General features: G+C 43.4%; 1 protein-coding gene and 1 long non-coding RNA gene across 2 annotated transcripts in view; one reads left to right on the plus strand and one right to left on the minus strand.

Annotated features, from left to right (window-relative positions):
• LOC308485094 overlaps positions 1-24753 on the minus strand; it is an 840425-nt gene that overhangs the window by 624830 nt on the left and 190842 nt on the right. The gene's annotated exons all lie outside the window — the stretch shown is intronic.
• Positions 21772-24753, plus strand: part of TACR3 (tachykinin receptor 3) — a 34210-nt gene continuing 31228 nt past the window's right edge. The window contains exon 1 of the mRNA XM_081020337.1: positions 21772-22684. Within this exon, the coding sequence (XP_080876463.1) occupies positions 22224-22684 (461 nt within the window). The 5' untranslated portion in view covers positions 21772-22223. The remainder of the gene's footprint in view (positions 22685-24753) is intronic.

Below are 24753 nucleotides of genomic sequence, written 5' to 3' on the forward strand. Positions count from 1 at the left end.
GCCATTATGTATTCTGGGCTACTCTGCTGAACTGGGCAATTATCAGTCTCTACAACAGGTATTTTCATTGCTCTGTTTGCGATACCGAAAAGCACTTTGATTCAAGAAGGCTTGACAGGTGTTCTGTTTCTTTAGAAAAGCAATCAGAAACCAGAGAACCCCCGCATTAGAAACTGGAACACTTATTTACAAGAAACAAACCTTGCTTATTTGGCATTCTGATAACATTGCTACATTTTTAAAGAGGCAAGGAAGCTTCTAGGGAGGCTGCTCACAAGCGACAAACGTGACGAGTGCTTAGAATAAAACTGACAAAAGCACTTTTGATTTCAAGTCTGCTAGTGGTCTCACTGTACAGCAGGGATTAGCAACCTTTTTCTATGGATGGCAGCATTCCCTTGTGGGTGATCTGTTGGAGGTCAAATTATGGTGGTGTTGGGTGGAGTCAAAGCCATGAAAGTGTGTAGAGCCTGATTCAAAGCCAACATGGTCGTTCCATTTTCCTTCTAGCCTTATCCTCCTGGAATTTGTCTAACCCTCTTTTAAAGCTATCCAAATCGGTGGCTATTACTCATTCCCATAGCAGCAAATTCCATAGTTTAACTGTGTGCTCTGTGAAGCAGTTTGCCTGAATCTTCCAGCATTCAGCTTCATTGGTTGTCCATGAATTGTAGCATTATGAGAGAGGGACTAAAACTTCTCCCTGTGCCCTTTCTCTATACCATGCATAAATTTATATACCTATCATGTCTCCTCTTACTCACCTTTTTTTCTAAATTAAAAAGCCTCAAACACTGAAACTCATAGCAGAGTTGCTCCAAACACCTTGATCACTTTGGTTGCTCCTCTCTGAACCTCTTCCAGATCTGCAATCCACTTTTTGAGATGAAGTGACTAGCACTATACACAGGGTTTAAATGTAGTCACACCACAGATTTGTATAATGGCTTTATGACACCAGCAGCTTTGCTTTCAATTCCTTTCCTAATGATCCCTAAGATGGAATTCATCCTTTTCACAGCTGGGTCTCCCTCTCTCTCTCTCTCTCTCTCTCTCTCTCCCTCTCTCTCTCTTTCTTCTTCTTCTTCTTCTTCTTCTTCTTCTTCTTCTTCTTCTTCTTCTTCTTCTTCTTCTTCCCCTTCCCCTTCCCCTTCCCCTTCCCCTTCCCTTTTCCTGCCTGTTGGTTGCCAGGGAAAACAATGTCTGCCAGGCTGTCAATATGCAATGTCACTGTTTACTGAGCACTTATTCTGACTTGATTGCAAGGAAGTTATAAATCATCACCCAAAGTTGTAATTATCCCACACTTTCCAATGCATCTTCCCATCACTTTTCTGACCACAAAAAAATCCAGTTTGGCAGTTTGAGGAGGGGCTCCAAGAGCACAAAATGTGATTTAGTTGCACAACATAAATTTGCTAATATACCATGGCACTGTACCACAAAATAGTAACAGGTCTGGTAGTTACCTGGTTGCTTGCTCCACCCTTTATACCCAAGTGCCAGTCAACAGCCAGGGAGGAATACATGTGCAAAATTATGCCAGAATTTAAAACCCTTTGTGGGAAAGATATGCAAGAATGCCTATGGATCTTTTCTGCAAGTGACTTTCTTATTCAAACCCTTGCCATTTGTAAATTCAAAGGAGGACGATTGATCTCCAGCCAACCCCTAATTTATTTATGGAAGAAAAACACCACATCAGAACAACACCATACACTCAGCATTAAATAAAACACATCCTTTTTTGTTCCTGATTGCCTTGGGCAACCAAACAAATCAACACTGCATTCAGAAATGGAACAAAAGACACAAAAGGCAATGTCTGTCCACATTTCTATATTACTTTAGTGGGGGGGGGGTGTTGTTGTTTTTGTTAATTTGCTTCCCTGCTGAATAGAAAAAGTGATTCAGAGACATATGGGAAGCTCAAAGGGAAAAGAAAACAGATTAAATCACTTCGCTGACAAAATGGATTGCCTTGTCTTCCCTCACTACCCCTTAATTTGCCTCTAGATCAAGCTAAATAATATAAAGATAGCCAGCTATACCTTAAGAGAATCTTTGTCTCTGAAGTCTAGCTGCTCGGCATTCCAGAGTTTGAGAAAAGTGAGTAGTTCATCTTCCAAGGAAAGGCAGTTTATCTCAGAGACCTTCCCTCCATGTCAGATTTAGAGTACAGTGGTACCTTGGGTTAAGAACTTAATTCATTCCAGAGGTCCGTTCTTAACCTGAAACTGTTCTTAACCTGAAGCACCACTTTAGCTAATGGGGCCTCCTGCTGCCACCGTGCCGCCGCCACGCAATTTCTGTTCTCATCCTGAAGCAAAGGTCTTAACCTGAGGTACTATTTCTGGGTTAGCGAAGTCTGTAACCTGAAGCATCTGTAACCCGAGGTACCACTGTATGTATCTGTATGTAATACCAGACGTTGTTGGAGTCATCCTCCCGTCATCCTTTGCCATTGGCTATGTTGGCTATGACTGATGGGAACTGGAGTTCAACATCAACTGGAGGGCCACAGTTTCCACATGGCTGTTGTACAGCAAGGAGGGGAAACCTGTAGCCCTTTAGATGTTGTTGGAATTCCAACACCCATCACTTCCAACCTGCATGGTTAATGGTCTAGCATGGTGGGAGCTGGAGCCTAACAACTTCTGGATGGCATCAGGTTCTCCATCCTAGCTGCACACACTTAAAAAAGGTAAAGGTAAAGGATCCCTGACAGTTAGGTCCAGTCACAGACAACTCTGGGGTTGCGTCGCTCATCTTGCTTTAGAGGCCGAGGGAGCCAGCGTTTGTCCACAGACAGTTTTTTCCAGGTCATGTGGCCAGCATCACTAAGCCGCTTCTGGTGCAATGGAACACCGAAACCAGAGCAGCACACGGAAACGCTGTTTACCTACCCACTGGAGTGGTACCTATTTATCTACTTGCACTTTTTGGCGTGCTTTCAAACTGCTAGGTTGGCAGGAGCTGGGACTGAGGAACAGGAGCTCACCCCATCACGAGGATTCGAACCACCAACCTTCTGATCAGCAAACCCAAGAGGCTCAGTGGGGGTAATTCCCATTGAAGTCAATGGGGCACGTCTGAGGAGACATGTATAGAATTGTTAGTCAGGATTAGGAGAACAAATTGAAATGACTGGGGTATCTGTCAGGAACGTGAAGCAAAACAGGAAAAAGGTTTGGCAGATCTTGATTACAGACTTCTCAACCCTCCTCTTCCTAATTTTGTTCTGCTCCCTAGTACCCTGTTTTACTCAGAGCAAATAACATGGAAAGATAAACATGTTGTTATGCCTTGTAAGTTATTGCACAGATGTGTTATTGACTGGTTTCTTCAAACACTAATTAAGTTGGGGGAAATTAAGTTGTTTGTTTTCTGGCAAATGTATAGCCTGCTCTCTCAGGGAGACAAATAATATTTCTGTCTCATATTCCTTTCAACAGAACCACTGCAAAAGATGTCATCAAAAAGGAGGGGGCTTTACTCCTCGACTGACTGACTGACTGACTGACTGACTGACTGACTGCCAGTCTGGGTAGGCCAACTCACTTACCCTCTGTTCCCTCTAACCCCAAATGGAAGGTGAATTGTGCGGAGGCATAGACCCCATCTGCACTATTTAAAGTGGTGTCATGCCACTTTAAACTGTCCTTGCTTCCCCAAAGAATCCTGGGAGCTGTAGTTTCTTAAGGGCGCTGAGAATTGTTAGGAGACCCCTATTCCCAGAATGATTTAACACTCAATCCCTCTTCCCAGAGAACTCTGGGAATTGTGGCTCTGTGGAGGAGATACGTATTGCCTAACAACTGTCAGCATCCTTAACGAAGTATACTTTTTATTTTATTTTTAATTGTATTTTTACACAGATATGTTACTGCCCTGAGCTCTTTTGGGAGGAAGGGTGGGCTATAAATATAATAAATAAATAAAATATGTCATGCAGCTACAGACCTACAGATGGTATTTCTACATCAATAACAAGGTCTTGTAATTGATGAGACACAGCATAAAATAAGACACTACAGACCTGGCTGGAAGAAGCAGGGCATATATTAATAACAAGATCTACTGATCCTCTTTTAAAACCATCCACAAGAGATCACAAGTGACCACTAAAGTTTCTGATGCCTAAGTGATTAATTTTACCTAAATCTCACTGTCTTTTGTATGCATGTCCCTCCACCCACCATTAACATGATTCCAGAAGAGAACTGAGTGATTAACTCACAAATTTTTTTTTACAGGATCATCGTTTTGGCCCTTTGCATCATAATTCACACCACACTAGTAAAATGAATGCAGCATTCATGCTCCCAAAATGCTCTCCAGTTACAAATTTCTGATCATAATGTATGGTCAAGCCACTTCTTAAAGGTCACCATAAATTAAAGAGACACCTTTCCCAAGGCAGTCTGGAGAATCTAGTCCAATTTATAATATTTAAAACTTCATCAGTAGAGAAAGAATCTCAAGACCTTATTATGCATCATACTTGCATTATCCTTGGACCTACCTATTTTCTTCTCCTCTTGCCCTTCCTTATCCATGAAACATTTCTGATCCTTTAGCTAAACCTTGAACCCATCCAGGTTCAATGTATCTACCATGAATTCTCTAGTTTCTCTGCTCCTATAAAAACTAACCTACCAAGCTTCACTCTCACATGCCAGCAATTTCCCCGACAGGGAAGTGTTACTATGGAAAGTATTTTTTACACACACTGCCTAGTTTTCTGCGCTGTTTGTCAAATTGAACAGAAGGTTCCTGGTTCAATCCCCAGCATCTCCAGGTACGGCTGGGAGAGAACCTTGCCTGAAATTCTGGAGCACCACTGCTGATGTACACAGCACTGAGCTAGATGAACCAATGATCTGAATCAGTTCAAGACAGCTTCCTATCAGAACAAACATCCTCATAGATGGGCATCAGAAGACACATGCAGCCATTTCAATGGACCCAGATGAGCACCGCAGTGCAGATAAAATATGCATCTATTCTGTATGTTCGTTCTGAATAAGCTGCTCAGATCTCCTTGATTGGTCCTCGGTCCATGTGATTGACTTGACTGTGATTTGAGCTATCAAACTACATTGGATTAAGTAAGCTTCAAAATAATTAGCAGCACCTTGCCAACAAAGGTCCGTATAGTAAAGGCTATGGTTTTCCCAGTAGTGATGTATGGAAGTGAGAGCTGGACCATAAAGAAGGCTGATCGCCGAAGAATTGATGCTTTTGAATTATGGTGCTGGAGGAGACTCTTGTGAGTCCCATGGACTGCAAGAAGATCAAACCTATCCATTCTGAAGGAAATCAGCCCTGAGTGCTCACTGGAAGGACAGATTGTGAAGCTGAGGCTCCAATACTTTGGCCACCTCATGAGAAGAGAAGACTCCCTGGAAAAGACCCTGATGTTTGGAAAGATGGAGGGCACAAGGAGAAGGGGATGACAGAGGACGAGATGGTTGGATAGTGTTCTGGAAGCTACCAGCATGAGTTTGACCAAACTGTGGGAGGCAGTGGAAGACAGGAGTGCCTGGCGTGCTCTGGTCCATGGGGTCACGAAGAGTCAGACACAACTAAACGACTAAACAACAACAAAAGAGCAACTGATTGATGATGAAACAATGCATTGTGCTGAGACTGATGGCTTGTCACCCTCTGCTAACTGAGAAAAATTCTGCTGCGTAGTGATACCCCAATAATGTTAATGGCTCTACCATCTTTCAGATTTCTTACAATAAAACAAATCTCACATTTCATTGCTTAAAACCAGAGAAACCCTGTATTCTCAAAATGCGTAAAATGAATAGTGACAATAGTCTTTTCAGCGTCAGTGGGCACTGATGCCTCAATACTTTTTTTACTTAATTTGCCAGAACCAAACTAATAAGATAGCTCTCCTCTCTACTTCTCCTGGAGCAACCACCATGAAATCAGAATGCTGGTATGTGGTGTATGTGAAATTAGATATTTTTTTAAAAAAAAATGAAAGAAAACACGAGCAACAAATCCCAGATATAAAATATGATGGCCAAGGTGGTATGTTTTACTCAGAACTGCAGAAGAAGTTCACAATGTAATAATGGGTACAGAATTCAGATTCATCAAGAATCTCAACTTGTGTTTTTAAAAAGGTTGCTAGTCCCTGCTGATATAAAGATACACTCGAAGGTGTGTGAGCAACGTCTGTTGAAATCTTAAAAGTCACATGGGTGATTTAATAAGCTTACCAGTTATCAGAAATGAGGTTTCAGTGCTGTACAGAAACCTTTTGCCCTTTCCTATAACTTACAGTGAAGAGAATAAATTATACAAAATAAGAAAACAATACGCAGGTTGACACAGTCTACATTGTTTAGACAGATTGCAAAACCCACCTTTCTTGATGCAAAATTTGACTGCCTGGCATTGACACTGACCTGAATATTTTTCTCTACAGGCATTTTTTCTCTACAAATTCTAATAACAGGATCCTTTTAGAAAACAGCCTCATTTCTGAACAAAGCCGCATGAAGTAAAGACCCCTTGGTGAAAATAATTTAAAGGTGCTTTTTATACCTCCAGATTCTCTCTAGCAAGAATTTATAGCTGCATGAAGTGATTAAATGCATTCTCCTGGTTGTTGTTGTTTTCTTAAAAAAACCATAGGCTCAGCCATGTGAGAACAAGTTGGTCTGCCTCATCAGAGGCAGTTCTGGTCCTACTGTTAGACAAAGTGAGGCAGCTGTCTCAGGCGGCAGGTGCTGAGGGGTCGCTGCAGTCCTCCACACCATTCCCTCTGTGTACCCTAAGTTAACCTGTTCCTCACCTCCCAAGGTAACTGCTGCCATCAGGTATGGTGTGTGATGTTGTAGTGGTCCGGGGTCATAGGGGTGGGGTCAAAAAAAGACCCACTTCTCTTTCTGCAGTGGAGTTCCTGCAGGGCCCCTCTCTCATGTCCTGGAACAGACTGAAAACACGGATGCTTCAATTTCAAGAGAATGGTGTGTGAGTTCGGTTTCATACAGTGGAACTCCAGGGAAAGCACCACTTAAGTCACTCTGAAAGAAGGTATTAGGTAAAGGTAAAGGGACCCCTGACCATTAGGTCCAGTCGTGGCCGACACTGGGGTTGCGGCGCTCATCTCACTTTATTGGCCGAGGGAACCAGTGTACAGCTTCCGGGTCATGTGGCCAGCATGACTAAGCCGCTTCTGGCGAACCAGAGCAGCGCATGGAAATGCTGTTTACCTTCCCGCCGGAGCGGTACCTATTTATCTACTTGCACTTTGATGTGCTTTTGAACTGCTAGGTTGGCAGAAGCAGGGACCGAGCAACGGGAGCTCACCCCGTCACAGGGATTCGAACCGCCGACCTTCTGATCAGCAAGCCCTAGGCTCTGTGGTTTAACCCACAGCGCCACCCGCATCCCTTGAAAGAAGGTATTGGAGCACTCCAAATCATCTGGCCTAGTATGTGCCCAGAAAATGGTAGACCTATCTGAAAAGCAGCACATGGAGTGCTACACTGATCATTGCAATGCATCCCTTATCCTTATCATCATTATCATCATCATCTAATTATAAGATGGATGCATAATCATATAAAGTTGTGTAATGTTAGAAGGGGCTGTGACTATCATGAAGGGAGCCTGTTCTTCTGAATTTGCCCCTATATTACTGATCATGTCCCATCTCCAGTGTTAAGCAAAGATTGATTTGCCAGTCTTGTCAAATTCTTAGCCCAGAATGGAGGAGAGTGCCATCCTGCCCTGAAACACAGGGAGCAAAATATCTTGGCTGGCCTGATCAGTGGCTAATGAACTCCAGTACAGTGGTACCTCGGGTTACATATGCTTCAGGTTACATATGCTTCAGGTTACAGACTCCGCTAACCCAGAAATAATGCTTCAGGTTAAGAACTTCGCTTCAGGATGAGAACAGAAATCATGCTCCGGCGGCGCAGCAGCAGCAGGAGGCCCCATTAGCTAAAGTGGTGCTTCAGGTGAAGAACAGCTTCAGGTTAAGTACGGACCTCCGAAATGAATTAAGTACTTAACCCGAGGTACCACTGTAACTGATTGGTATGACCAGCACTATTTTTCACCAGGTACCTTGTTCTCTTATAATGACAATGGTGCCCACCTGAGAGGTGCCAGAAATGAGTTCCAGTGAGTTCCAGCTGTGGGGGGGGGGGTTAAATCCCTGGGTATGCCAATCAATAAGTTTGGAACAGAGGCCTCTAACCAGCAGCCTGTTGCAAGGAACAAACCTCCCACGGACTAAGTAGCTTTGGAGGAGACATGCGATGTGCTGAACGACTCTACTGAGAAATCCAATTGCCTTCTATAAGTAATATTCAGTAAATGAAGACTAACTCATGGCAGGACAGAAAACAGATGCCTTGAACAGTACTAATGATTCCCAAAACACAACACAAGGATGATGCACAGATGCAATAAGATGGTTTTCCTGACTTGCTGCCTAAGGGATGATGTGCAACATTTCCCTCTCTGCATAGTCAAGAGGACTGAAAGCGGTAATATAGCCAAGGCAGACGAACATAGCCAAAAATATTGTTCTAATCCTCCTTTTTATTATTTCAGAAACCTCCTATTCCCTGTAATAAACCCGGTAGTTACAGCTGTAACCAAAAATCTTTTAATAACAGTTATTGCTGGATTTATATTTTGCCATGAAAGAGCTACACACACACGCACAAATGTGTGCAATTTGTAACCATTACTGCTCTGACAAAGAGAGATCCTCCTCCATCGCTACCTCACTTGAATGTTAAAGGGCAATGGCTGCAGCATTTGGAAATCTTCATAATTGAAGACCAAGCCTTGCCAAGCTTCTTTCTGACTAGGACAAGCAGAAATTAAGTGGCGGGTTCTGTTGCTGGCGTGTAGATTCCATGATTAAGAATCAACACATGCGACCAGCCATTGCTGAGAAAATGACTCATAATTTAAAAGTGAATTTAAAAAGAGAAAAACTGAATTTTTATGCAGGGTATGGTGGCCATTTATTCAATGTACAAATTATACTGGTCTAAACTCTCCAAAGCATTGTTGCAGATGTGGCTACCATGGACAGTACAATCTGTTCCACACTCTTTTCTGGGAATGCATGTCTGTGACAGATAAGATTTTGTGTGTGTGCTGTGTCCAGGACTTTATATGCTGGACTTTGGGATAATATGTACAGACTGTTAAGAAGCCCTCGTGTTAAAGTATAACTTAATATTTGTTATGGTGGGGAGACATTAAGGATGTTATGTTATTATACAAAGGCTAATAAACATAATTTTTTTTAAAGAATCACTGCATACGTAAGACTTCTCCTTACTGGAATAACGTTTCATTTCTTCATTTGTTTATATAAGATATGTAGATAAACTTTTTTCCTGCCAAAATGTCCATCTTGGTCTTACAGACCAAATATATCTTATTAAGGGATGTCTGGAAGTGACAGAAGAAACATAAGGCATTTTTATTTAATCATGCCTTTCTACTTAGGGCATTCCTACACTACAAACATATCTGCCTTGCACCAGTGTAATAATCATAGCTTACTCCAAAGACACCTGAAAATCAGAGTCTTGTGTGGAGACTGGGGCTGTCAATCTTCAGTTTGCTGCTTCTAGTGCCCCTCTCAGAAATACTGTTCCCTGGGGAGGACATTAAGCCAGCAGTGGGAAGGAGAAATTTGCAAAACCTCTGGGGCCAAAGGAACAGCAGCCATCTTGTGATGCAATCCAAAGGGGTTTTATGGTCTCTAGAGCAGCAGTGGGGACCTGTTGTTGGACTCCATCTCCCACCAACCCCATCCAGCAGAACCAATGGTCAGAGGTGATAGATGCTTCATCTGAAGGGAACACAGGTTCTTCCCCTCCTCCATCTCTCTCTCACTCACTCACTACAGCAACATCCAAGATTAAAAGGGAATTTGGCTGAGAATCCAAAGCTAACCTCCTCGGTCTCAGGCAAACAGGTCAGTTTGTTCCCATTAATAGGTGAGATATTGGCCAAATTTCTGGTGTGCCCTAAGAAAATAATTCCCACCACTGAGTGGCAGTTCCTCTTCTCTCTCTCACAGCTGTTTCAAAAATCCTTTAAATTTGAGACCCTTCCCAGTCTCACCTGTAATGGAATTGTTTTCAAGAAGTGCTTCTTGTTTTATCACTTGTTGTTTGCCACCCTGGACTTCATTGGGAGCCAAGATGGAATAACAATGTAGTACATAATAGAAAACAATAAATAAATAACATGCATCTCAGTTCCCCAGGCTTTATGATGACGAAACTTTTATATATATATATATATATTCATACTCTCACACACAAGAACAAGCAGGCAGAAGCTTCCGCTCTGTGGCTCCAACCAGTTTTGATGAGAACAGCTCCATAAATAAATACAATGAAAATTATCTCGACTCGGAAGCCAGGTAGGGCTGGCAAGCCCAGGAGAATAGCTTAGCACAAATAAGCTGTCACAGCAAACAAGGTATCACCGGGACATTTGTGAATGAAATAGATGAGCAAACTGCGAATCTGGAGCAGGCAGAAAGCACCCCTAGTGTGCAAGAATTTTTTCATCTGTCAAAACACCTGCCAAGAAAGACAGTCCTTCAAGCGCTCTAACCTGCGATTCAGCTGAAGGATGGGGGTGGGTGGGGGGTAGCAAGGGAATTCAAAGTGCCTATGATAGAAAATTAAACCACAAAGAGCTGGTGCAGTGAGATAAAGCCTCGGGAAATCAAGCGAGGCAGAGCGAGCTCACATTGGCAAGTCAGACGAGAGATTTTAGTTTATGAATGGATCCCCGAAACCAAAGAAGGAATCATCTTGCCATTCACTTCCTGCCAAAGGAAAGGGAGCCCTGCATTAAATGAATGAGCAGCATGTGCGAAGGTCCTTATATCTCCAAACACTGTCTGGTGAAATATAATTCCTACCAGAACTAACGAAGGCCAGCAGTGGGTAGAATAATGGGTTAGCGTCAGAGCACACAGTATTGTTAGTTTGCTGGCTTATACAACTTATTTTAGATAATCATCTCAGCCTTCAGCACAAAAGATCCCAGAGTGGTTGGCATAAACATTTCTATAACAACACAAAATGCAAGTGCCCCCAAAAAAGAACAAAACAATAATTCAAAGAAAGCAACTCTATTCATTAATATGCTGTCCAAAAGGGCTTTGACTAGGGTGGAATTGCTCATCTGCTAGTGCACCACTGCTGGCGATGATCAAGTGCTGAGAATCCTGGTATACCTGCTAAATCATAGATCTAGTCCCAGCTGTCGTGCTGCTGCTGGTAGATCCCAAAATGGTCCTTGGGACTCTACCCAAGCCACAACCCTCACTGGCCCTGCTTTGCATCCTCTTTGAGTGTTTTTGCCTGGCTGGAATTTTTTTTATTTTTTATTAAATATTTTCTTGTTTTACAGAAGTAAGTGTAATGTCTCTCATATTTTTCCATGTAACATTTTTACAAATCCATTTCATTTGTTGAGACATTAGGGGGAGAAAAAAAGAGAAGGGGTGGAGGGAGGGAAGATGGGTGGGGGTGGGGTCGGGTGGCAATGTTTCTGTTATGCTTAATGTATGTAGGGTTTGGTGTCAGCGTTTCTTGTGCTGTTCACTTGTGTTCCTTTGGTGGTGAGAGAGGTTAGGGTTGGCCTAGGGTGTGGTTGTTTGTTTGTGATTGGCTGTGGTGATCTTTGTTTTTGTGGGTGAGTGGGGTGGCTGGGTGTTTTGGATCAGGTTAGCCATATTGATTTGTATGCTGTTGGTGGGTTATTGTCATTGTCTTGTTGGGCTGTGTATGTGATAAAGGCTGTGTACCTGAGTAAAGGCATCTTCTTCTGTTTGTCCCCGTGTCAGTTTCAGTTTATTGGTTAATTTTTCTAGTAAGGCTGTTTCCCATACTATTTGGTACCATTGGTCCATGCTTACTCCTGACAGGTCTCTCCAGTGTCTTGTTATGGTGTTTCTGGCTGCTGAAAGTAGGTGGGTTATGAGTTCTTTGTGGTGTAAGTGAGCATTGTTGTCTTGGAAGATGTTGACCTTGAACTCTGATAATGCCTCTTGCTTGTCTAGGACAGTGAGGAATGTGTGTAGAAACTAGCCTATTGTACAAAGGCAAAGTTTACATTTGCTGCTCAACCCACATTGACTTCTGGCCCCGCCCACCACTGGCCTTGCTCCACAATTTAACCGAATGTTGTGAAGTACAACATACATACATCTCTTAAGGAACAGCCGTTGCCTTATACTGCACTTTGATCACTGAAAAATTCTGATGAGGCAGAATTTCCCCAGGGTTTCCCATGCTCCTGAGGTTCAATTGGCCTTCACCAGAGACTGAGCCTTTGTTGTGGCAGGGCTCAGTCCCTGTGGACTGTGGTCCTCCCTGTGGAACTCCCTGCCAATAGAGGTTTGTCAGGAATCGTCCCTGCCTTCTTTCAGACATCTTCTGAAAACTATACCGCTTACACAGGCTTTCACAATATGTGTTTTGTTTTGACCCACCAGTATCTACCAATGTTTTGATTATGTTTTATTGGTTATGATACAGGGTGAGTCTTTTAAAAGAGGCCCCATGGAACATGTGTACTCTGTATCCATGGGGCCTCTTTTAAAGGAGTCACCCTGTATAACCTTAATTTACTGCATTTTTATATTATAAGCTGCCTTGATAAATATGTACTTCAAAAGTGTGGATTATGAAGAGTTGAATGAATCAATAAATCCCAGTCACACATTCATATGCACACGATTCTGCATTCCAGATGACAAGCTTTCTTTGTCAAATGTCTCTCCATTTAGTTACTGATTAGTTGGAAGGTCCTTCTGATTAATGTTCCTCTTCTAATTGATAAACACCTCGTAAGCAAAAGACCTGATTGTGGCTCTTGTTATGGCTTCAGATTGTGCTGTCTCTTTGAATTTCTTTAAACCTCTCAGATGCCAACGAAGGCAGCCAGTGTTTCAACCACTTTTAATAGCAGCATGCTATGCAGAGACATCAGCAGGTGTTGACTCAAATTTTTAAGCCGTTCTGCTTGACAACAGGCCTCCAAGGCAGCTGCTGACAAAAGAAAACTAAGACACAAAAAAGCAGTAAAATTCGTCTATTAAAAAATGAAGGCAGAGGTAACTGGTGTTAGATGTTACAGCTTCTACAGCTCCAACTGGTACTCTTTAAAGGTCAGTGGTGCAGTGGAGTGGAGATGCAGGAAGCACAGCTCTATGGTAGTTGTTTTTTCATGGCAGAAATGATGACATCATCCACTAGAGTGTTGGAGTAGCTGGTGGCCCCTCTTTGCTCTGGTGACTGAGGTGATAATGAGGCTTTCAAGTTTTTGTGACAGATTAGCCTAGACCAGGGGTAGGCAAACTAAGGCCCATGAGCCGGATGCAGCCCAATCGCCTTCTCAATCCGGCCCACGGATAATCCAGAAATCAGTGTGTTTTTACATGAGTAGAATGTGTGCTTTTATTTAAAATGCATCTCTGGGTTATTTGTGGGGCATAGGAATTTGTTCATTTCCCCCCCCCCCCAAATATAGTCCGGCCCACCGCATGGTCTGAGGGACGGTGGACCAGCCCACAGCTGGAAAAGGTTGCTGGCCTAGAGGAAGCCTAAGAATGAAAAAAATAATCAAACAATGGCTGTGTGCTTCTATCCTTTCCTTTGATGTGATTGCTACATCACACTAGCAGCTTAAACAGTAACCCTTCTTTGCAAGACTGTTTGCATTTCTAATTAAATGCTAAAGGTTGCCGTTCAGGTGGCTTTTGTGAAATCTCAGTATGTTTTACAAGTTCATCCTATGCAATCAGAAGCAAGCCCCACTGAACTCAATGGGGTTTACCCCCAGGTAACCTGTATAGGATTGCATTCTTGCTTATCCTAATAAATGGGGAATTAGGCTTGTCGCCTTTGTATGAGAAGGTGAGAGTGAGCTACAGAAAAATTGCTCTGAATCTTCAGAGGATGTGGTTAATGTGGTTTATTACAGTGAGTAACAAAACAGAGATGTTAAATTCTTATAGCAAAACGTTTCAGCTTCCCCATTCCTGAGCTACTCTTCAATGAATCAAAGGATGCTGAGACCCTTTGATTCACATCAGAGCAGCTGAAGAAGGCAAAAGCTGAAATGTTTTGCCATAAGAATTTAATATCTGCTTTGTTAATTATATTAATATATTATAAACATAGCTCAGCTGCCTGCATTTTCGGATTGTCCTTGGGCTCGGCTATGGGACCTGTTGTGATGACGTTGTACACTTCAAAATGAATCATGACATCACTGAGATATTGGTGGTAAGGGAAGAAACATCGCTCTCCTAGACTGCTGCAGCCATGTGGCACAGGGTGTTTTCATCCCTGGGGAGCAGATCTTTACTTAACCTGGGCAGGTCAAGGGTCTATGACTCTCTGATCTTCCATGTGACACTGGGGAGAGGGACCCTGATCTATGACATGGTGTCTCTCCTGCAGTCACTGCCCAGAGTGGTTGCCTTGAATTTTTTGTCACTGCTTGTTGCAGCTGGTGGCATCCTCAGTCCTGGCCGCTATGCTTTCTTATGATACTGGGACTGCACATGTGTAAAGCAGTTCAAAGAGACAGGTCATGGGTGTAATGGGGGGCAGGGGGCAGCTGTACCCCCCTAAATCAAGCAAATAAATAAAAATACTTACCGTAACTAAAAGTAGAAATTGTAGAAAGGTTTTGACAGATTTTTCTGAGCACTTAGGGTCAAAAGAAATTTAAAACAACCACTGATGAGACATTTCATTCTGAATCTGCTAGACAGAGGGTGATGATGGGGGGGGGAGGTCCTGCCCTGCCCCCCAACATAAATCCTAGCTACGCCCATGAGACAGATTCTTGCAATCCTCATGCTATATCCATGCTGTGAAATGCTTCATCTGCTGATTACCTTGACAGCAAGCAGCTGCTAAATGCACAGGAGGCGGTCAGGCCAGAACAGAGGGTGGGGGCAGGTGGACCAATTGGCAAGGGCCTACAATTTTGAGGGGGTCAAGATTATTGAAATGGGACCTACGTTTCCAATCTGGCCTGGGCCTATTTGCAAAGCCCTGAGGCAGGTCATTGGTTAGTTAGCAACCATAGTGCCATCACCGGTCTACCAATGGTAAGAGGTAAAGGACTCCTGGACACTTAAGTCCAGTCAAAGGCGACTACGGGGTGCAGCGCTCATCTCACTTTTCAGGCTGAGGGAGCCAGCGTTTGTCCACAGACAGCTTTCTGACACAATGGGACACCTTGACGAGTGCCAGAGCACATGAAAATGTCATTTACCTTCCCGCCACAGCGGTACCTATTTATGATGTGCTTTCGAACTGCTAGGTTAACAGGAACTGGGACAGGACAACAGAAGCTCAGCCCATTACGGGAATTCAAACTGCCAACCTTCTGGGAGATATGAATGGGGTCGTATCAACTAACATGGACAAGTCACAAAGTCAAAATGTTACAAAAGACGGCAGACTACCTAAAACCTTTTTTGAAATGATTGACAGTATGGACTTGATTGACATTTGGAGGACAAAGAACCCACTAGGAAGAGAGGGAACATTCTTTTCTGAAGCCCAACTGACCTGGACAAGAATCGACCAAATATGGATTTCTAGAGGCCTGGCACCTAAGGTCAGAAAAGTGGAAATCTGCCCAAAGACCTGCTCCGACCACAATGCAGTAAAGATGGATATGACACTATTACCAACTGGATCCTTTAGATGGAAGATGAATGACAATTTGTTTAGAGATCAGGAAATTACCAAGAAGGCCCAAAAAGTTTTGAAGGACTATTTTGAGATAAACATGAATAATATGGTGGAAAAAAGAATAATCTGGGACGCAAGCAAAGCTGTAATGAGGGGATTCTTGATACAACAGAATGCAGTGAAGAAAAGAACACAAAATGAGAAAAAAGATAAGATCTTGGATAAAATAAAAGAATTAGAGAAGAAACTAAGAGTGAATCCGAAGTCACAGCCAACTCTGAGAGAAATTAAACTCTATCAAATACAATATTCTAAATTGATAAATCAGGAAATTGAATGGAAGGTTAAATTAATGAAACAAAAAACGTTTGAGTCGGCGAATAAATGTGGAAAACTGCTAGCTTGGCAGTTGAAGAGAAGACAAAGATTAAATACTGTTACAAACTTAGAGGTTGATGGAAAAAACATCCAGAATCCAGTGGACATTAGAAAGTGTTTCCAGAGATACTTCAAAAAATTATACACCCAAGGGCCGCAAGATGATGTTGAGATTAAACAATTTTTGGCAAAAAACGGATTATCTAAATTGTCACAAGAAAATAGGACAATCCTGAATTCTAAAATAACACGACAGGAGATCGAACAAGCTATCCAGAACATGCAACTTGGCAAATCTCCAGGACCAGATGGGCTGACCTCCAAGTACTATAAGACATTGAAAGACTACTTGATACAACCTTTGATGGAGGTCAGCAATGAAATTATGGAGGGGAGGAGGGCACCGGAGTCGTGGAAGGAAGCGTTTATCACATTAATACCAAAGTCGGAAGCTGAAAAGACACAACTTAAGAACTACCGTCCCATCTCTCTCTTAAATGTGGATTACAAAATATTTGCAGACATTTTGGCAAATAGATTTAAAAAAGTTTTAAATGAAGTAATTCATAAGGACCAGGCTGGCTTTCTCCCAGGAAGACATCTGTTTGCTAATACAAGGAACATTATTGACATTTTGGAACTTTTGCAAACAGATATAAATACAAAAGCAGTTTTAATTTTTATAGATGCGGAGAAGGCCTTTGACAATATCTCCTGGAAATTTATGATGGGAAATTTAAAAGAGATGGGAGTGGGACGGGGTTTTGAGAATGGGATTGAGGCGATATATTCAGAACAGAAAGCTAAACTGATAGTTAATAATGTGGTTACGGAAGAGTTTAAAATTGAAAAAGGGACACGACAAGGTTGCCCTATTTCCCCTTTGTTATTTATATCGGTTCTGGAAGTGCTATTGAACATGATTAGAAGGGATCAGTTGGTGGAAGGAATTCAGGTCGGTCAGAAACAATATAAATTAAAAGCTTTTGCAGATGACCTGGTTTTGACCTTGCAGAAGCCAGAGCCCAGTACGAAAAGAGTATTACAACTGATTAATGATTTTGGTCGGGTGGCTGGATTTAAATTAAATAAACAGAAAACTAAGGTTTTGGGGAAAAACTTGACTAATACAGAGTCAGAACGGTTTCAGAATGAGATGGAACTTAATGTGGTGAAAAAAGTAAAATACCTAGGGGTAAACATAACAGCAAAAAATCTAAGTCTATTTAAGGATAATTATGAAAAATGTTGGACAGAAATTAAGAGAGACTTAGATAGTTGGTCAAAATTGAAACTTTCTTTGTTAGGCCGAATTGCTGCTATCAAGATGAATGTATTGCCAAGGATGTTGTTCTTATTTCAAACACTTCAGGTTTTGGACAAAACGGAGTGCTTTCAGAAGTGGCAGAGAGACATTTCCAAGTTTGTCTGGCAGGGCAAAAAGCCCAGAATTAAGTTTAAGATATTAACCGATGTAAAACAAAGAGGGGGCTTTGCCCTGCCAGACTTAAAGTTGTATTACGAAGCCGCAGCGTTTTGCTGGCTAAAAGACTGGCTACTTCTTGAAGACACTGATGTGTTGGATTTGGAAGGGTTTAACAATACCTTTGGATGGCATGCATATTTATGGTATGACAAGGTTAAAGCAAACAAGGCCTTTAAGAACCATATTGTCAGAAAATCATTGTTTAATGTCTGGTCAAAATATAAAGACTTGCTGGAAAATAAAACACCAAGGTGGCTTTCACCTTTGGAAGCCAAGGCCCGAAAAAGACCCAATATGGAGGCTAAATGGCCAAAATATTGGGAAATACTAGAAAAGGATGGAGACAAATGGAAATTGCAGAGTCTAGAGAAAATGAAAGACAAAGTGCGAGATTGGTTACATTACGCTCAGATCAAAGAAGTTTTTAAAAATGATAAGAAATTAGGGTTCCAGGTGGAGAAATCGAAACTAGAAACAGAATTGTTAGAACCAAAGATTAAGGTACTTTCAAGGATGTATAACTTGCTGTTGAAATGGAATACACAAGACGAAACGGTTAAATCGGCTATGATAAGGTGGGCACAGGACATTGGGCATAATATCATGTTTGAGGACTGGGAGAGGTTGTGGAGTAATGGATTGAAATTTACTGCATGTAACGCCCTGAAAGAAAATGTAATGAAAATGATTTATAGATGGTATATGACCCCAGTCAAACTTGCTAAAATTTATCACCTGTCTGATAATAAGTGTTGGAAATGTAAAGAGTGCGAGGGAACGTTCTTCCACCTCTGGTGGACTTGCCCTAAAGTGAAGGCGTTCTGGGAAATGATTTATAATGAACTGAAAAAGGTATTTAAATATACCTTCACTAAGAAACCAGAGGCTTTCCTTTTGGGTATTGTCGGCCAAGGGGTGGCAAAGAAGGACCAGACATTTTTTATGTATGCAACAACAGCAGCAAGGATACTTCTCGCAAAACACTGGAAAACTCAAGATCTACCCACACTGGAAGAATGGCAGATACAACTGATAGATTACATGGAACTGGCTGAAATGACTGGCAGAATCCGTGACCTGGGAGAAGAGAGGATTGAGGAGGATTGGAAGAAATTTAAGAACTATTTACAAAAACATTGTAATTTGAGTGAATGCTAAATAAGATGCTAGACTAAAACAACTGAGCACCACTAAATTTAGAAGTTTTCTAAGAAATTAAGTAAGACTGTGAAAATTTAGCTCCTTTTGAGAATTATATGATTATGAAATATAGAAGGGATATAAGATTTTAAATAAGATGATAAATTGCTGACAAAATGTTTCAACGATGAAAATGGGAGCGGGAGATGTGAGGAAGTCCAAAGAAAATGTGAAAATATGTCAAGACCGATGTTACATTGTTTATCATGTCTATTTTTATTGTAAAATTTAATAAATTGCTTTAAAAAAAAAAAACAAACTGCCAACCTTCTGATTGGAAAGCCCAAGAGGCTCAGTGTTTTAGACCACAGTGCTACCCACGTCTCTTTTACCTGTCTACTATGATACGTTCTAACATGCCATCTTTGTGGACAATACAAACCAGATAAAGTCAATGAGTCAAAACTTTACTGCTCTCCAAAATCATGACGTGCAACAAATGGCACACCTTTAAACTATGTGTTGACCGTGTCTGCTTTCTAATAAGGCAGAGCTCAGGTGCCAGACACCCACAATCCTTCTTTTTCTGGAATCAGTTTAAAGAAATTAACCTTCCTCTCCAGGGAAGCTGTGGTGGTTGAGGTTGAGAGGCAGCAATGGGAAATGGCAATCTTATTTAATTTGTCTCAGAAGGATGTCACTGCTACCTTCAATTCCCATCCCTAATAACATCACAGTAGGGAGCAAATGAATCCTATTAAAAAAATCAATGGGATTTCCCCCAGTGATTTTAGTGGGGTGTTTTTCATTGAGATATAGACTCAAGCAGTGTGGAAGGAGAGAAAAATCTTTAAATCAAGATGAGTAATTCTGTAAGTCTTGTGTGCAGCAAAAACAACCAAAATAAGAAGAGCTGTATGTCATAAACACATATACTTTGGTGTGAAGACCATTGAATTGGCTGCAGGGCTGCAATCCTATGTACACTTACTTGGGAGTAAAGCACCATTGTACTAATTGGGAACTATACATGTTTACTAGAAACTCAGCAACGTCAGGGTTTTACATACCTTTTACGGTGCAAATTTAAGAATAGAGGAAGAGCCCTATTGGAGCAGGCCCAGTCTCCAAGTAGTGTGAGATTCCAAGGGTTCCAGGCACTTACCCAGGATTCATGTTTCCTTTGGAAATGAGGCACAGAGGAGTCTGTGGTGTCTTTATGATATATGGTTTATTTACACATATATACAACCTGAGCCTATGATGGAGGGACTTACAGCATTGACACCCCAAGAGGTTCTTGCTTCTCCTATGGCCACAGCAGCCTTGGATTCAAAAAGACACCAGCCATGACTCAGCCTATCTCCAATTTGCCATGTTTTACAGACTGCAATTATTTCCCTCCAGCCCACACCGTCCCCAACGGCAACCCCAAATTCCCCACTCTGCTTTGGCTCTGCTAATTATCTCAGAGTTCAAGAGCCTTTCCTTTCCTGACGGCCCATCTCACTGTCTTCTTTCTCTTTTCATGCCCTATCTCTCAGGTGATCTCCTGAACACAGGAAGCTGAGTCCAGTTCTTAAGAGTCTGGCTTCCAGTTTAACTCTCCAAGCATTGATTAAATTCTAACACTTACTAAATACAGAAATTATGAGTGTCTGGCACCCACAAACTCTTAACAATATTGTGCACTATTTTCTGTTCTGTCTTGAGTTCTATTCTTCAGTTGTACTTAGATCAGTCACCTCAGGAAGGGGCAATCAAACTTCTAGCTGATAAACCTTTGTACGTTATGCATTTGGTAGCTAAATTAAATGAGGAGGGGAAGAGCCGTGTGTGCTGCCTTGAGCTCCCTAGAGAAAAAGGTGCAATATAAATGAAATAAATAAAACACAAATAATATTTTTGCACTGACAGTCAAGGGGCTGCATTCTAACCATATCAAGAATTACAGTGAATTATACATTTTAATCTAATGCTATGTTACCCCTGGAGCATGGCTATTCACAGTGGCCCTGTGACTTTCCATAACAAATTTCTCCTTTAATTCATGTATTGCTTTGAAATTTTTATATTCTGTATATTGTAAAGGCCTTTGGCTACATACAATAAAGTTGACTGTCTTCCACTTTGGGCAAAAGATTCCTGCATTGCAGGGGGTCAGACTAGATGGCCCTCGTGGTACCTTCCAGCTCTGCAGTTCTATTCTATTCTGTCTTGTGATTTCAGGCATATGGTATTCAGAAGCATTGCTGCCTCTGACCATGGAAACAGAGCACAGCCATCATGTTCTTACAAGCATCTGATGAATTATGTGCTTCTCAGCATAAGGAGTGATGGCAGGGAATGGGAAATGGTTTAACTAATGGTTCCCCAAACTCAACACTATGATGATCAGCACAGAAGCAACTGGACCGCTTAATCTGATTTTCTGCAATCTCAGCTCAGAAATAAGTCCCATTGATATTATTGACTACACCTGTGTAAAGTGAGAATAAGACTGCAGCCTCAAAATATTCTAGAGACTCATTGATGAAACGCAGAAGGCATTTCTTTATTTGGTGTGTGTGTTTTTAAAGGACCCCTGCTCTCATCCAGGAGATTTATTTAAAGCGTTCATGAAATCACAGCATGGCCAGGGTGTTTCGGCGCCCTACAATGTACTTCAATGGAAGCTGGGCGAATACTGGAGAATATCTGCTAATGTGCAGTGGATATAGAACGAAAGAACTCAACAGTGGTGCCGTCGACAGAAGACTAAGGCACAAGCCAGAGGCAGCAGGAGAGCCCCTGGAGAAGGTCCCAGGACCCAGGCTCAATCCCTGGTTTCTCCGGGGAGGGCTGAGAATGTCTTCCTTGGAGAGCCGCTGCCGGTCAGTGCAGACAAAACTGAGCCAAATGGACCCATGGTCTGACTTGGTATAAGGCAGCTTCCTATGTTTCCCAAACGCGGGCAGGGCTGGAAGTCATGCACCTTCTCCTCCGTATAACTCCGGAGCCTCCCATTACCTAAGCGCAGACTCCGTTTCTGCCGCCGTTCAGTCCACAGATCTGATCCGCGGCCACTTCATCGTCGACGACCGCTTGAAGCGCACGCCGTTGGCCAAAGCTAGCCAAGGGGAGGGATCGCGCGGCAGATGGAAAGGTGGGGAGGGGGAGTGAGAGAGCTCTCCCCAGCCTATGAAGCCGAGCAGCTTCGACGCCGGATTCACAGACGCCTATAAAAGTGGCGCCGGCAGCGGAGCGCTCCCCCTTTCCAAACAGCATTCCGGAGCAACCCGGAGAAGCGCGCGAGGAGCGCACTTGGAGACGTCGCGGATCCTCAAGCGGCTTTGCCCCCACCGCAGCGGGGCTGTTGCTTCCAGGCGCGCGCCCCCGCTTTCCTTGCGCCTTCCTTCCCGGGCTGTCCAGGGTGGAGGGGCGCAAGGCCCGCGGTTTCTCTGCCGGGGAAGGCGCTGAGGAGTGAGATGACTTCGGTTCCCGCGGCCAACTGGAGCGGCGGCGGCGCTGGCGCGGAGCTGGGCAGCTGGAACGAGAGCGTATCCCCGACGGCCGGGAACTGGTCGGCGGCCTCGTTCCCGCTGGCGCCCGCCGCCAACTTCTCCAACCGCTTCGTGCAGCCGTCGTGGTGCATAGCGCTCTGGTCCTTGGCGTACGGCGCCGTGGTGGCCGTGGCCGTGTTCGGCAACGTGGTGGTGATCTGGATCATCCTGGCGCACAAGCGCATGAGGACGGTCACCAACTACTTCTTGGTCAACTTGGCTTTCTCCGACGCCTCCGTGGCCGCTTTCAACACGCTCGTCAATTTCATCTACGCGCTCCATGGAGACTGGTACTTCGGGGAGGCCTATTGCCGCTTCCAGAACTTCTTCCCCATCACCGCCGTCTTCGCCAGCATCTACTCCATGACTGTCATTGCGGTGGACAGGTGAGGAAGGGGCGGGCGGGAGACGCGAGGAGAAGGCAGGCGGGAGAGGTGGGCGCGCCCCGTCGGAACCTCCGTTGCTCGCTCCGTTTGGGTGTCACTACTCAGCTCGAGTCCCCGCGAAAATCTGGTTGTCCCTCCCCCTTCCCCTCTCCCCCCCCCCCCCGCCTTTGCTCTCTTTTTCTGCACGGTAAAGGGATTGTGGTGTGTATCTTAGCATCTTTGAAAGTTATCACAGCAATTGCCCTAAATGGACCAAACGTCGGGTGTTGCAAGCGCGCCTGGCCACGTGTTTCTAGGCTCTCCTAAACAGGGAACTACTGGGTCTCTCCCCCCCCTCCCAGGATCTGATATTCGGGGGTTTACTGCGCTTGTCCATGGAGGCTGCACTTTATCTCGGCTTTTAGTCATTGCTACTACCTACGTGCATCACTTACCCTTTTGGCCATTCCCGGCTCCGCTCCGCCGCAGTACACACTCCCTTATCAAGCTTGTGAACAGTACTAGGTCAGCTATAATCCTGTAGTAAAAGTGTATTTATTTTCGCGTTTTCTTTCTTAATCCTGATTATCCCCTCCCTTTCCCGGCCCTTTTCATTAGCCTCGCTGCGTTGCTTGCCAGCCCTCCCTCGCTGCCAGAGGGTCTGCTCTGATCAGGCAATCCGATCTGCGCAAGCCGTTCAAATCTCCCTCTTCTCTGTATTCTTACGATTATGATTATTTTCGCAGCAGTCATAGGAGAAGAACCATCTCTTCAGAGACAATGGGAGGAGTTGTTGTTTTTGCCCTGCATTTTAGAAAGCTGCATTTTAGAAATTGTGTTTTCTGTTGCCTCCGTCATTGCAACTGTTGAGGTTAATTGATCGCTTCCTGCTATTTTTCTCCCCTTTTTTTGTCAATGAGCTACTTGTGGCTCTGGGCGGTCTAGTGGGAGTGTCTACGGCGGCTGTGGAACGTTCTAACAAACGCGCGAGTCTCTTTTGGATACGTTCGGAGGGTTCCGCTCATGAATGAGATCGGCTCCATCACTTTGCTTGGGTGGATGGGAGCGTGCTTGAGAGAGCCATCACCGCTTGTCTTTCATTTGTGCTGTTGTAGGTTCAGAGAGTTGCTGCCATTTACTGCGTAAAGGACACAAACTTCGGATTCTCGGAGAGTCCGAAGCAACAGGGCACCGATCCCTTGTTTTATTTCTTTTCTTTTTTTAATGAGAGTTTTTAAAAAATCAAATGAGTTCTGCAGAGCTACTCTACTTCCAAAGATGGCGAAATGCTTGGGAAACGAGCCTGCTTATTGGGCAATGAGTGGTGCGTTCTGTGCATGCTCAGAGGCAGGCTCTCCTGATTACTCCAAGAATGCCCCACGGATGGGTGTTAGAATTAATTCATTATCTGATGCAAGCAAAAACAGGCTGTGATCATTCACTAATGAGGGCATACATTCTGTGTATACATGCTCATAGGAAAGCTATTTTTATTGGTCAGTATCGCGGGTGGCACTGTGGGTTAAACCACAGAGCCTAGGACTTGCTGATCAGAAGGTTGGCGGTTCAAATCCTCGTGATGGGGTGAGCTCCCGTTGCTCAGTCCCTGCTCCTGCCAACCTAGCAGTTCGAAAGCATGTCAAAGTGCAAGTAGATAAATAGGTACCGCTCCGGCGGGAAGGTAAACGGCGTTTCCGTGTGCTGCTCCGGTTCGCCAGAAGTGGCTTAGTCCTCCTGGCCACATGACTCCCTCGGCCAATAAAGCGAGATGAGCGCCGCAACCCCAGAGTCAGTCACGACTGGACCTAATGGTCAGGGGTCCCTTTACCTATCCAACTAATCTTTTTTTTTTTTTTTTTTTAGCAGATCCTTGATATATTTTTAGTATTCAGTAAGTTTCTTTTTTCATGTATTCATTTATTTATTTGTTTGTTTATTTTGCTAGTGCTCCATAACAGGCCAGTCACCTGGGTGCTATTCTTCTTTGGCCAATGAGTCATTGCTGAGCCTGCTGAGATCAGGCTAAGGTTTACCATGGTGAAAACTTTTCTCTCCTCCTCAAGGAGCCGTTATCTCCAGTCAAAACAAAA

The sequence above is a fragment of the Podarcis pityusensis genome, assembly GCF_964106645.2.
Source record: "Podarcis pityusensis genome assembly, chromosome: 9".
Lineage (NCBI taxonomy): Eukaryota > Metazoa > Chordata > Lepidosauria > Squamata > Lacertidae > Podarcis > Podarcis pityusensis.